Here is a 12,560-nt window from a genome sequence, read left to right on the forward strand (position 1 = left end):
CTGTGCATTAAAGAAACATTTCTGTCAAATGTTTTAATAGTTTGATCAGAGGAGTTTAATTGACATCAATCACCTAAACAGTGTGATGCTTGTAGAGAACGAATCATGCAAGAGCATACTAAGATATCCAGTAGACTAAGACCTGTACAAGGTGCAGATGATGAAACATCAATCATGATCACCATGGTCGTATATGTAAAGCATAAGTAATAATAAGCAACAAATATTGTCTTTACGCTGTTATGTGATGAGATTTGTCATTTTTGGCCAAATAATGCCGTATTGATTTGAACATGGAATGCACAACCCATCATGAATCTCCTTTTTCTATTGCAACGTTTGACGACACATGCTAATATACTTCTTCGCACAGGCCCACTCTATATGTTAATTAATAGGACGAGGATAGGAAGGCAAAAAGGATGCGACTTTCCATGCCCTCCCCGTGGCTTGACATTCTCCAATGATATCTCCCTCGTATTCCATCAGCTGCCTTTTCTCGCGTTCATACAAAAGCTCCCATTCCAAGCAAGCTAAACTACGAACACCAGGTGACGTCACTCTCTAACTCTTCCTTTAAACAATCGGCAACTTGGAGACCTGACAGCCAAGTGCCAGGCTGTCACCATGACGTTGCTAGCATGAGATCCCTCCTCTAATTAATCCGACCAATTAATGCTTCGTTACGTATATGTATATATATATATATTCTTGTATTAATAATTATTTAAACCCAAAATTGATGGATAATTGAGGTAGAAATAAGGGCATTGGAGGAGCATTGCATGACACCGTAGCATTAAAAGCACTAAGCAACCTAGTGCTCGTATCGGTTCCATCTGGACCTAGAAACCATGCATCAAGATTTGAAATTAATATCGTCATTAAACAACCCAAGATTTGGGTCTGATCCCCACCGCACCCCAATCTCGCCACGTCTCATTGGACGGTGATCTTTTGCGCGAATCCTACCCACCCGCATCATCCTTCGCGCGCGCGCCCTCCGCACGATCTTCTTGATGCGCCAGCCCATGATCGCCGTTCAGATCGTTGAAGTTCGCATCTTAAAGCTGTACCGGCTACGGGTGGAGTGGAATCCGCCCCTCCCGTGTCGCCCTCACACGATATAAATAGAGATCGATGGGTTCCATTTGACGAGAGGGTTCGTCCGCGTCGTCACCACGAGAGCGAGGAAGGAGGAGTGTGCCTTCCTTTTGTTCTTGTATGGAGAGGCGAGTGGCAGTGGAGGGAGAGAAAGGGATGGAGTGCACGATGGAGGCGGCGGCGGCGACGGGGGTGGAGAAGGCGTCCAGGTTCCGGAGGATATGCGTGTTCTGCGGGAGTCAGTGTGGAAAGAAGCCCAGCTATCAGGAGGCCGCCGTCGAGCTCGGCAAGGAATTGGTAATGCCTCGACAAATCTTTTCCTCTAGTCCTATGCTCCGCTTGTTCTCCCTGGGTTTTCCTGTTATTCATTCCCCTCTCTTCGTTGACACCGATCAAAGATTGCACAACTGAGGCGTCAGGCCAATCGGTTATGTCCTTGTTTCGAGTTTAGGGCTTTGTTGGCAGTTCATCGATTTTGTAATGGATTCGAATGCAACAGTTCTCGATCGTTGCTCCTCGCATGTGGTACCGTCGATCCTTTTGCTGCTGGTGCTTTGCTTAACGGTTTCATCTTTACCACCAAAATTCGATATTTTTTTCCCCTCTCATTTGTTCTCGCTGAGGAGATGGGGGATAGGGAAGGGCTCGCAGGCGATGCAGGCGGGCATGGTGCGTCCGTGCGGTGGGAGGATTTCGTGGTTTCGCATGAGCGGTTGCTAGCTGTAATCTGGCTGTCTGTTGAGCAGCCTTCCTGCGTGATCTCTGTCAACCAAACGAAAGAATAGAAAGCGAACAAGAATCCGTTTTTTAATGGAGGAGTCTTTCAGAGCCATTCCATGGGAGAGAAACGTGCTGCCTCCAAATCATGACTCATCACCCTGCTCCCCACATTACTCCTCCCCGTTTACATGAGCTTTCCATCCCATGTCTTTTCATCTGGGGTTTCATGGCTTTCCTACTTTTCCTTTGATTGATTCCTCTTCGATCTCAGGGTGATGGCTACCAGAACTTGACGAGCACGATGTGCTTGGCTGCTCGACACGTGTTGTCTGATATTTTTGTTTCCATTTTGTTGCGCTGCAGGTGAAGAATGGCATCGACTTGGTGTATGGAGGAGGAAGCATTGGATTGATGGGCCTGGTCTCTCATGCGGTTCATGATGGAGGGCGCCATGTCTTGGGGTCTCTCTCTCTCTCTCTCCCTCTCATCTGTCATGTTTTGCCATATGTGAACTGTTTGTTTTTGGACTATAGTGGTGTGCTGGTTCCTTCTTCCCTCCTTCTAAAACGGCAACTTCTTTACTTTTTTGTCCTTTACTTCAGCTAAGTCTTAGTGTAGTGTGAGGATTCGTCTACCTGCTTTCTGTTCATTGTACTTCACCACAGGCAGAGAAGTGGTGCTATCTGGAATGGAAGATAATGCATAGCCACAAAAATGGGATTTCTGATAGGGTTTCCCAAACTCTGCTTCTTACCCAATGGCTTAATTTGTTTGTTAACAGATAGTTCTTTCCACAGAAAAAGATATTTTGTCTTTTTTCTGGATGAATATGATAAACATCATGTGTACATTCCTGCTTCATACCCTATCTTCATCCTGTAATTTCAAATTATCATGTGTCTTTGACAACGAAAATCTATATATCTTGGTCATTACTGGATAAATATAATAAAGGCCATGTGTATGTTCCTTTTCCTGTAGTCCCTCTCTCTATCTGGTAATATTAAATGATCTTGCTTGTCTTTACACAGAGAAGTTGAAGGTTTTGGTTTACTCGCGAGCTAAATTGATCACATTTCTGTGTTTCAGGGTTATTCCGAAGTCCTTGATGCCAAAGGAGGTGAGTTTGTCTCAAAAATTACCTTTCCTTTTTAATGAATTATTGCTAGTATCTAATTTTTCCTGCCTGTTTTTATGTAACTGATTATGTAATTTGAACTCTTATCATTTTGCAATAATTGAGTGCTTTTCGGTGTGGATCTGAACATCTCTGGAAGTGAAATTGGAATTGCATTGTTCTGCATGCTTGAATCTATAATTCACTAAATTGACTAGTTTGCACAATACAGTTAACTGGTGGAACAATTGGAGAGGTTAGAGCTGTATCAGACATGCATGAAAGGAAAGCGGAGATGGCTCGCCAAGCAGATGCCTTCATTGCTTTGCCTGGTATAAGTCTTTCAGCTCCTTATATCATTTACCGGTTCTTCGATGTTTGTATTTGTGCCACTTCAATTTTATACCATCTAGTAATATCAGTCACACATCAGGTGGATATGGCACACTTGAAGAACTACTTGAGGTCATTACATGGGCTCAGCTTGGAATCCACAAGAAACCGGTACTGTTAAGAATCTAATCCCTATTTTGTAGGGAATGATGTGCCAACTAGCTTTAGAAAAATTGCTACAGAATGGAATTTATTCTTCAGTTTGTTGCTGGTGGTACATTTATTTCAGCCCCTGTAGCTGTTGAAAGTGTTTTCTTGTGTTAACCTTGTCTATGATTGCCAAAAGTTTAAATGTGTTCATGCCTAACATGCCTTCCATTGTTTAGTTACATATACTACAGTCCATCATAATATTGCTCCTTAATACAGATTACAATGATGCATGCGTATCTTGCTTTGGCCGCGAACTATAGCTAAGGAATTTGTTGCTTGCTCATCTTCTAGATGTTGCTTAATTTATTTTAGAATGGGCAACAATTTAGTCAAATCCATGTTTTCAGCAATGATCCCGTCCAATAGTTAAGGAGGATTGCAATCATAAAAAAGATTTCATTGGGACACCAATCATGGAGTAGTCTAGAGCTTGCAGCAAGTTTGGGTTCTTCCAACCTAAGCATATCATACATGGATTTAGTTGCACTAACACTTCAGCTACAGAGACTATCATAAATTTTTTGGTGATGATTATTGGATATCCACATTATGTTACTTAATACTTGCTACATTGACCTCTTGTTTGGTTGATATCTGTCATATTAAATGTGCATTCACATGTATACTTGTATGTTTCTTGCTGTAATCGCATGTTCTCTGAAGCAGCAAAATTATTGACTCACCAGGTTGGACTACTTAATGTTGATGGCTTTTACAATTCATTGTTGTCTTTTCTCGATATGGCTGTTGATGAAGGGTTCATATCGCAAGCTGCACGTCACATCATTATATCGGCCCATTCAGCCAAGGAGCTAATGAGGAAACTTGAGGTAAATATCAATGCTCAAAAACAATGAAAAGATTATTCTGATTTGGTGCATTGAAAAGCCTGTCGTCGACTTGTGATTCACACAGAACTTTCAGAAAACCTTCCAACTCAAGTATCTGCGTGTGGTCTGTTGTCCACATGTTCCTCTCTGCTTATATACGAACGACGATGCCCTGTTTATTAATCTATTCCAACTAATTGATTAATCATTTGTTCTTTATCCAAAATACTACCCTTTGATGGTAATATCACGCTTTATCAACAAATATTTTTTTAAGGGATAATTCAAGGCATGCAATTTTTTTTCTTTTCTTCTTTTTGGTGCATGTATTGTGAATGAAAACATTTCCTTAAAAGTTTCTTCAGTTGCTATAGCAAGTCATGATTCGAGTCTTGACGAACATGTTCATGTTCAGAAATCCACTGGACTGCTGCTAAACTAACAATTTACTCGAAGAGAAGCCAAATAAATGTTGTCAAATTGTTGTGATTTGAAATTTTTGTAGGAATATGTTTCAGAGTATGAATGCACATTGGTGTGGGATGCTGAGAAGAAGCCACTGAACTTTGCCCCCGAACCAGAGTCCGGTGTTGCTTCCTAACCTGCTCTCCTTTCCATGCTCTTCAAACAAGTGTAGGACAAAGTACGACTTCAGAGTAAATTACTGGCAGGACTTACAAGTTCAATGAACAACCTTTGTGCAGTCTTCTGTATTTAATCAATCGGCATAGTTCGGACACATAGAAGGAAGTTGTCAGATTGTATTCAAATTCTTCTGCAACTTGTAAGCTTTGGTTTTGCCACTTTCCCGTATCAAAATTGGCATCTTTACATCACCATGTGAAGAGTAATTGATCCCCATGAATTGGTACACAGATCCAAGCAGTTGGAGACTGGCATTGACTTTACCAAGCAGCTCCTACATAGAACAGAGTGCATGTATCTTCATATTCCATGATCATAACCTTGTGTGGGAAGTCATCTTCCTAGTGATGCATCGAACTTCCTGTGTTTATATCATCATTTTGGTACTTCTGTTTCCTGTATCTGTGCTTTCTTTACTTGGCTTCTTTTTTTGCGCATTGGACAGAGGATGAAATCTTGAGTTGGTATTTATGTCTGAGATAAAAAATATGGGAAGAGAAATAAAAATATATATAGTATGTTTGACGTATAATCTATAGAAGCTTACGTTATATGCCAATCATGATTAATCTAATTGATGTTTGACTGCTGCTGACAAGTAAAATATAATTTTTTTTATTTTAGCCTTCGAAAATAAAAATGGAATCGAAGATGCCTACGTCAGGAACATCGGGCCCCATCGGTGGGTCCCACGCCAATTAATGCCCCGGAAGAACATTTAAGAGACGGCCACTTCAATGCATGCTTTTACTTTCCTTTATAATGATGTCGAGTGCCGAGGCAGCGAACATCTAATTGACCCGAAAACAAAGCGCGAACCGACGGAGCCATGCAACGAAACGCTACGTATGCTGCACACCGAAACGCTACGACAAAGAGGCGTAGCTGTGAGTTCGTTCGTTCGTTGGTTCTACAGGTAGACCAACAAAATCTAATATGACATGCATCTATCTATCTATCTATCTATCTATGCCCGATCGTAATCCGCCTGACCTTAATCCTTGGAATCAACAAACATACAAGATCTGTCTTTTATTGATGCTTTTATTTCCCATTCAGATGCCCATCGCCTCAGATGGAGACAGGATACCTGTGGATGCAGTCCTTCCATGGGTTGTCGGGGTCGATTCTGGAATCCCGCAGCGCCCTCCACACCACGCTGCACGCCTTAAACCCCGTCCCGAACGCCAGCATCCACACCCTGTCGCCGCTCTTTATCCTCCCTTTGGCCTCGAAGTAGGCCAGCTCGTAGAACACCAAGCTGCTGGAGGTGTTCCCGAACCGGTGCAAGCACATCCGCGCCGGCTCCACCACCTCCTCCTCAAACTTCATTAACCGCCCCACCGCGTCGATCACCGCCTTCCCCCCGGCGTGGATGCACATGTGCTCGAACGCCGTGGTGAAGTCCGGCACGTGCACCGCCTTCCGGTCGCCCGCCAGGAACGACCTCGCGACGTTGTAGACGTAGCGGAGGAGCTCCGAGACCGGAAGCACTCTGGGTGCCAGCCTCGAGATGTGGTTCCTCAGGCCGACGCCGGCCACCCGAACTAGGTCCTTGGTGAGCGCGACACCGACGTGGCCGTCCTCGTCCTCCATCTGGATGGCCGCGTTGTAGGCTGCGTCGTCGGCTCCGTGGTGGGTGCGGAGAGTTCGCATTACCTCCATCTTCGCTCTCTCCCGCTGCGCTGGGTCGCTGGTGACCAATGCGGCCGCAGTGCCCGCGCGGAAGATGCAGTTGGTGACGAGCATGTGGCGGTTGTCCCCGAAGTACCAGTTGAGGCTGGTGCTCTCGGTGACGACGATGAGAGCGTAGCCCACTTGTCGACGAAGTATTGTAGCGGCGAGGTCCAAGGACATGGTACCGGCGCTGCAGCCCATGCCGGAGAAGTTGAAGGTTTTGACGGAGGGCGAGAGCTGGAAGCGCTGGACGAGCATGGATGTGAAAGAAGGGGAGGGGGAGAACATGCTGCATGCGGCGATGAGGACGGTGATACGGGAGGGATCGACGTCGGTCTTGGCCAGCAGATGCGCCACGCAGGAGAACATGCCGTCCTCCGCTTCCAGGATGGCGTACTGGAACTTAGCCTTGTAGTCGGTCTGGAAGATGAAGGGCGGCGCGTAGGTCTCATCCCCTAGGCCGGACTTGCGGTAGATGGCACGCATGAATGCCTCGCTCTCGGCGGAGTGTTGGCAGCTGCGGCGGCCGAAGTACTCGCAGATCTCATAGCTGCCACGGCTCTCCGACCCAGGCTTGTGGCAGCTGAAGTCCAGAAGGTAGACAGGGAGCGGGCGAGCACGAGCGTAGGCAAGGAGCGCTACCAACTTGCACCACAGGAGGGAGAAGAGGAGCAGCTTGTGGTGGGAAAGGAAGAGAAGCAATCTCTGTTTGGAGGGGAGAAGGGAAGCGAGGGTGATGGTTATGGCCAACAGGACGAAGACGGTAAGCTTGAGGAGTTGGATCGGAGTGCTGCGTGATCTCATGGTCACTGGATTTGCTGCGCCTAAAGAGTGTGAGGGGGGGGATGGTCAGTATTCAGCGAAGCTGGTGAGATGAACTGCACTGCGTTTCTTTCATGGGAAAAGAAGGAGATATATAAAGGTACAGAGGCTTTGAAGAGAAGAGGAGGGTTACAGCTGAGAAGGTAGGGAGGGGTTTGGCATGTTGGAATTGATGAAGTCGACCTAATTTTCTGAGATCAGCAATTATAGTCTACAGGACTATCCTGATGGGGCGGCATGGGCTTGTCGTCATGGTTGGCATTCACATCTGCGAGGGGCGTAATGCCATGGAAATCAATGGACCTTGTTCCTCAACCACCATGGAAACATTGCTTGCCCTAATGCACCACCCTCCTCTTGTTCGCTAACACTCGAAATACCATCGACCACCTACCTTAGTTTCTCTCCTTTTTTCCTATGAGCTGATCCGATCAGACCAATTATAGTGTTCTTATACTACGTCACGTTGTATTCGGCATTATAGAATAGACGATTTCTCCCAACAGAATAAAGAGATTTCCTCGTATAGTTAAAAAAATCTTATCTTTTATCAATAATAATTTTGATCTTTAGAAGCTTTTAAGTCATTCACAAGGGAAGAAGAAGCAATAAAAGAAAGAGCGAGGATGGGCCATGGAGTCGTTCCATGTTGCTGTGAGTAATGATTGAATACCGGGAGTATGGCGTATCCTAGGGTTCCACATTCTACGCTGGTTGAGAGTATGGCAGCGGAGGCTACGTGTTCCAGAATGGTACTGTGTAGGGGGTACGGGAAGGGGACACGGAGGCATCGAACTGAATCATGGAGGCGAGGAAGTCCGCTGATGAGCATTGATTGCTCACATGCCTGTTTACCCGAGAAATAAATATATGAGAGCGATCGATGGTGGTAGTGCGTGTCAATGCTGGGATGGGAATGACAGGGATAGTAGAAAGAAGAAGAAAGGAGTTGGTATGGCCTTCCAGTCTAAGATGTGTTCCGCGAACATGAACAGCGATGCACATTTGAAGCTGGACATGCTTCGCCTTCCTCCCACTCTGTGAGCTTGCACGCACGGTCGTTCTTGCGACTGCAGCTGCCGAGATCACCGGCATTTTGAGATCAAGAGAGAGAGAGAGAGAGAGAGAGAGAGAGAGGAGTTCGTATGACCTTCCAGTCTAAGATGTGTTCCACGAACATGAACAGTGATGCACATTAGAAGCTGGACGTGCTTCGTCTTCCTCCTGCTCTGTGAGCTTGCTCTGTCGTTCTTCGACGACAGCTGCTGAGATCACCGGCATTTTGAGATCTAGAGAGAGAGAGTTGTTATCCAGTAAAACCACAGTGTAACTGCTTTCATGTTGGTATCATAAACATGCTGCAGTGAAAATGGCAAGGCTAGTAGAAAGCTAAACCATCATCTTCCTTCCGTGCTGTGTACTTGCACAGATGTCGAGACGAATCCGCCTTCACGTTTTCGGTTGGGAAGATGAGTTTAAGACGACCATCACTTCATCGACGCATCGATGGAGTCTGGAAACACAAGTCATAGCTGGATTCGAATGGTACGAGACCCGTCGACTGGTCTCTGTTACTTGGCGAGACAGAAAACTCCATGCACGTACATTAACTCTTATGTGGGGAGAAGCCATTGATGAGCAGCGCTGGAGGTGGCCGAAGAACACAACATGTGAACATTTAATTCCACTGGCGAAAAGAGCTCACTGACAGAGAGTGACAATAAACCCAAACAGCAGCATCAGTCCTTTCGATGCAGAGCAGAGAGGAACTGTGCTTCGTCCTCTTCATGTGGAACTTCCTGAACCCATTCTCTCTTCGAGTCTATCACAGAGCTGAAGGAGGGGGGGCTCGCCATATGAATTCTAACCTGTGTCCACAACCATTATGGCTTATTATAGGCTCATCATATTTCTCCTCTCCTTGGACGGCTCATAATAATCAGCAATAAGTATATTCAATTTAGAATTCATCTCTACAAAGATGACAATATATCAATCGGGAAAGAAATTTTTTTTTTTATTTTTTTTAAATATTAATAAATATTTTTTTGTTTAAATTAAAATATTATAATACATCAATAAAAAAATAAATCAATGAATTGAGTACTTTATTATTATTATTATTATCTACAAAGATGGAGGCCTCCCACTAAATGCCCAAGCGAGGAGCCCCTCCCGGAGAAAACGAGAATCCCGTTGCGATCGAACCATCGCAGTTCATTCGGTCCCGAACCCAGCAACGTCGGCCACGAGGCCACGGCTTAATTTACCTAACAGTACTGATTATAATCTCCCTAAGAAATCTGTCTATTTCAATAACATTTAAAGAATGAACGAAGCTTTCCTCCCAAGTTGTGTTACTTCATGCTACCTACCGAGTACAACAACAGCAGCAGTCTCTTGAACCTGGGGAAGAAGAACAGCTTCACCAGTGAGTGCCATGAACCGAAGAGTGTCGTCAGATGAGCTCCAAGTTAGGATCATAGCCCACCCACTTGAGATGTAGGCTTAACCCGTCAACCGCCTTGTAGATCTCGTCGCAGCTTGGATGAGAGGTGTCTTCCACCAAGAACTTGTGAACTGCACCCTCCAATTCTATCCAGCTATAAGCATACAGCTTCTGCACATTTTTGCACCTCATTAGATCCCTCATTTTTCTTGCTTCCTCCCATCTACCTGCATTGGCATATATGTTGGAGAGGAGGACGTAGTTGGAGGAGTTATTTGGTTCCAGCACCACTAGTTTCTTCACGGCGACCTCGGCAAGCTCGACGTTGGGATGGATTCTACATGCACTCAGCAGCGTGCCCCAGATGACAACGTTCGGCTCCGTTTCCATCTCGCAGATGAACTTGTAAGCGTCTTCCAAGCGCCCGGACTTACAGAAGAGGTCAACTATGCACGCGTAGTGTTCGACCCTTGGCGCAATCCCATGCTCTGGCTTCATACTGCGGAAGAACGCAAGCCCCTGTTCGACTCGGCCGGTGTGAGTGCAGGCTGTTAATAACCCGACGAAGGTTACGTCGGTCGGCTTCAAGTGTTGGTCCCTCATCCGGTGATACAGATCGAACGCCTCTTGTGCGAAACCGTTGAATGCTAGCCCGGCGATCATCGAATTCCAGGTAATGACATCCCTTTGCTTCATCTTGCTGAAGACCCTACGAGCTCCTCCGATGTTGCCGCACTTGGAGTACATGTCGACCAGCGCCGAGCCCACATACACCCCTGATGCCAATTCCTGACTCTCGATGTAGCTTCCTATATGCTGTCCGAATTCTACAGAGCCCAGTTGCGCAGAAGCAGACAAGACACTGACGAGAGTGACCTCGTTGGGCTTGCAGTTCTCCGCCTTCATCCTCTCGAAGAGCTCGAGCGCCTCATCCGGTCTTCCATTTTGGGCGTAGCCGGCGATCATGGCGCTCCACGCCACCACATCTCTGTGTACCATCTCATCAAACTCCCGACGTGCCTCGTCGACAGCCCCGCACTTGACATACATCTCCAGCACTGCGGTCCGCACGATCAAGTCCATCGTCAAGCCCATGTCGCTGATCAAGCACTTGATCTTCAACCCGGTTTTCAGGTCGCCCAGCTTCGCGCATATGGACAACAGCGTCACGACGGTGATCTCGTTCGGCCGAGCCTTCTCCTTCAGCATCCGCTCGAACAACGTCAGGGCTTCCGCGAAGTTCCCGCTGTGGGCGTAGCAAGAGATCATCGAATTCCAAGACGCCGATGTCCTCTTGGTCATATCGTCAAACAGTCGCCGCGCTTCGACGACATCTCCAGCTTTGGAGTACCCCGAGATCAAGCAGTTGACGATGACCGGGTCCTTGAATGCTATCTCATCGAAGGCCCTCCGAGCGGAACCCAGATCGCCGGTCTTGCAGTAGAAATCGATTAACGCCGCCTGAATGAAGACATTGGAGCCAAATCCGCGAAGCAAGACGTGACAATGGACTTGCTTGCCTTGGTCGGCGGCCGGCAACCAAGCGCACGATTTGAGGACAGGCGGGATGGACAGGAACAAGATGGGACTCCCCTTGCGGTGGGCGGAATAGAAGGCCGCGAGGGCCTCGCGGTGGAGGGAAAGCTTGGAGCAGGCGGAGACGACGCTGCTGCAGAGGTCGGAGTCCGGTTGGGGAAGGGCATCGAACAGCTTGCGCGCGTGCCTTACGGCGGCGGCGGAAGGGGAGAGGCCGAGGAGGAGACGGTCGAGGAAGAGAGGGAGGAGGTCCGGGTGGGACCGGAGGAGAAGGGCGTGGATCTGGGCAACGTGGCGGTGGTGGGGAGGGAGGGGGGGCGAACGATGGAGGAGCGAGATGAGGCGTTCTCTCATGTATCGGAGTGCGGCGGAGAGGCGGACCCGAAAAGAGACCAATAGCTAAGCTTTTGTTAGGAACGGTTGACGCTGATAACTGAGCTCAATCGAAGAAGTCGAAATCTGATTCCTTCCCGTTTCCATTATAATTCGATAGATAGCTGCTCAGATTGTAAATCCTTTTTTCTTTTTCCAAGGTGACAAAGACGAAATTTGGTATTTAATTCAAGTCTAATACTTTACGATTGTCTATTAAAAACTTTGTGTGATAAATATATTGAACTACAACAACCCATTGTGTCTGCATGGATGATATCAAGAAAAAAATATTATTTATATCTCAGTGAAGTGATTGAGACCCGGAATACTCGAGGTATCTTCGAGGTGAAAATATCTTGCTTCTAAGACATCATTTATACGAAGATCGAAGTCAAGAGAGATTTTACGATCTGATCTATCATACACTCAAGTTAGTAATCTGAAATCCGAGTACTAGTTCTAGAGAGAGAGAGAGAGAGTGAGAGAGAGAGAGAGAGAGAGATTTTCCCTCTTCGAGTGCTAGGTCATGTTTTTAAACTCACATGCCTCGTGCACATTTGGTCCTGCACCTCCACCTTTACGAATTTCTTCATGTGGGTCAGGTTTTTTCGACTCATGCATCTCAGGCGCATTTGGTCTTGACTCACACGCCTCAAGCACATTTGGCCCTATGCCTTTATCATAACAGATTTCTCTTTACACGAGTTGGTTTTCTCAACTCACATACCTCAGGCATATT

General features: G+C 46.5%; 3 protein-coding genes across 4 annotated transcripts; 1 reads left to right on the plus strand and 2 right to left on the minus strand.

Moving 5' to 3' along the window:
- The first annotated feature begins 1,165 nt into the window (after positions 1 to 1,165).
- Positions 1,166 to 5,363, plus strand: LOC135618675 (cytokinin riboside 5'-monophosphate phosphoribohydrolase LOG7-like). Of its 2 annotated transcripts, none has more exons than XM_065119783.1 (7): positions 1,166 to 1,401; positions 2,188 to 2,285; positions 2,914 to 2,944; positions 3,174 to 3,273; positions 3,375 to 3,445; positions 4,174 to 4,317; positions 4,823 to 5,363. In XM_065119783.1, the coding sequence occupies exons 1-7, from the start codon at positions 1,225 to 1,227 to the stop codon at positions 4,916 to 4,918; spliced, it is 717 nt and encodes a 238-aa protein (XP_064975855.1). In that variant the 5' UTR covers positions 1,166 to 1,224; the 3' UTR covers positions 4,919 to 5,363. The 2 variants fall into 2 exon arrangements, with proteins under 2 accessions (XP_064975855.1, XP_064975856.1); XM_065119784.1 differs by having other exon boundaries at positions 4,836 to 5,363.
- A 191-nt stretch (positions 5,364 to 5,554) lies between these two features.
- LOC135618674 (3-ketoacyl-CoA synthase 17-like) lies at positions 5,555 to 7,537 on the minus strand. The gene has a single exon (XM_065119782.1). The coding sequence runs from the start codon at positions 7,441 to 7,443 to the stop codon at positions 6,034 to 6,036; it is 1,410 nt and encodes a 469-aa protein (XP_064975854.1). The 5' UTR covers positions 7,444 to 7,537; the 3' UTR covers positions 5,555 to 6,033.
- A 2,005-nt stretch (positions 7,538 to 9,542) lies between these two features.
- LOC135618673 (pentatricopeptide repeat-containing protein At1g08070, chloroplastic-like) lies at positions 9,543 to 11,942 on the minus strand. Its single transcript, XM_065119781.1, has one exon. It carries the CDS (start codon positions 11,798 to 11,800, stop codon positions 9,920 to 9,922), a length of 1,881 nt encoding a protein of 626 aa, XP_064975853.1. The 5' UTR covers positions 11,801 to 11,942; the 3' UTR covers positions 9,543 to 9,919.
- Between the last annotated feature and the right edge of the window lie 618 nt (positions 11,943 to 12,560).

The sequence above is a fragment of the Musa acuminata genome, chromosome BXJ2-8 (genome assembly GCF_036884655.1).
Source record: "Musa acuminata AAA Group cultivar baxijiao chromosome BXJ2-8, Cavendish_Baxijiao_AAA, whole genome shotgun sequence".
Lineage (NCBI taxonomy): Eukaryota > Viridiplantae > Streptophyta > Magnoliopsida > Zingiberales > Musaceae > Musa > Musa acuminata.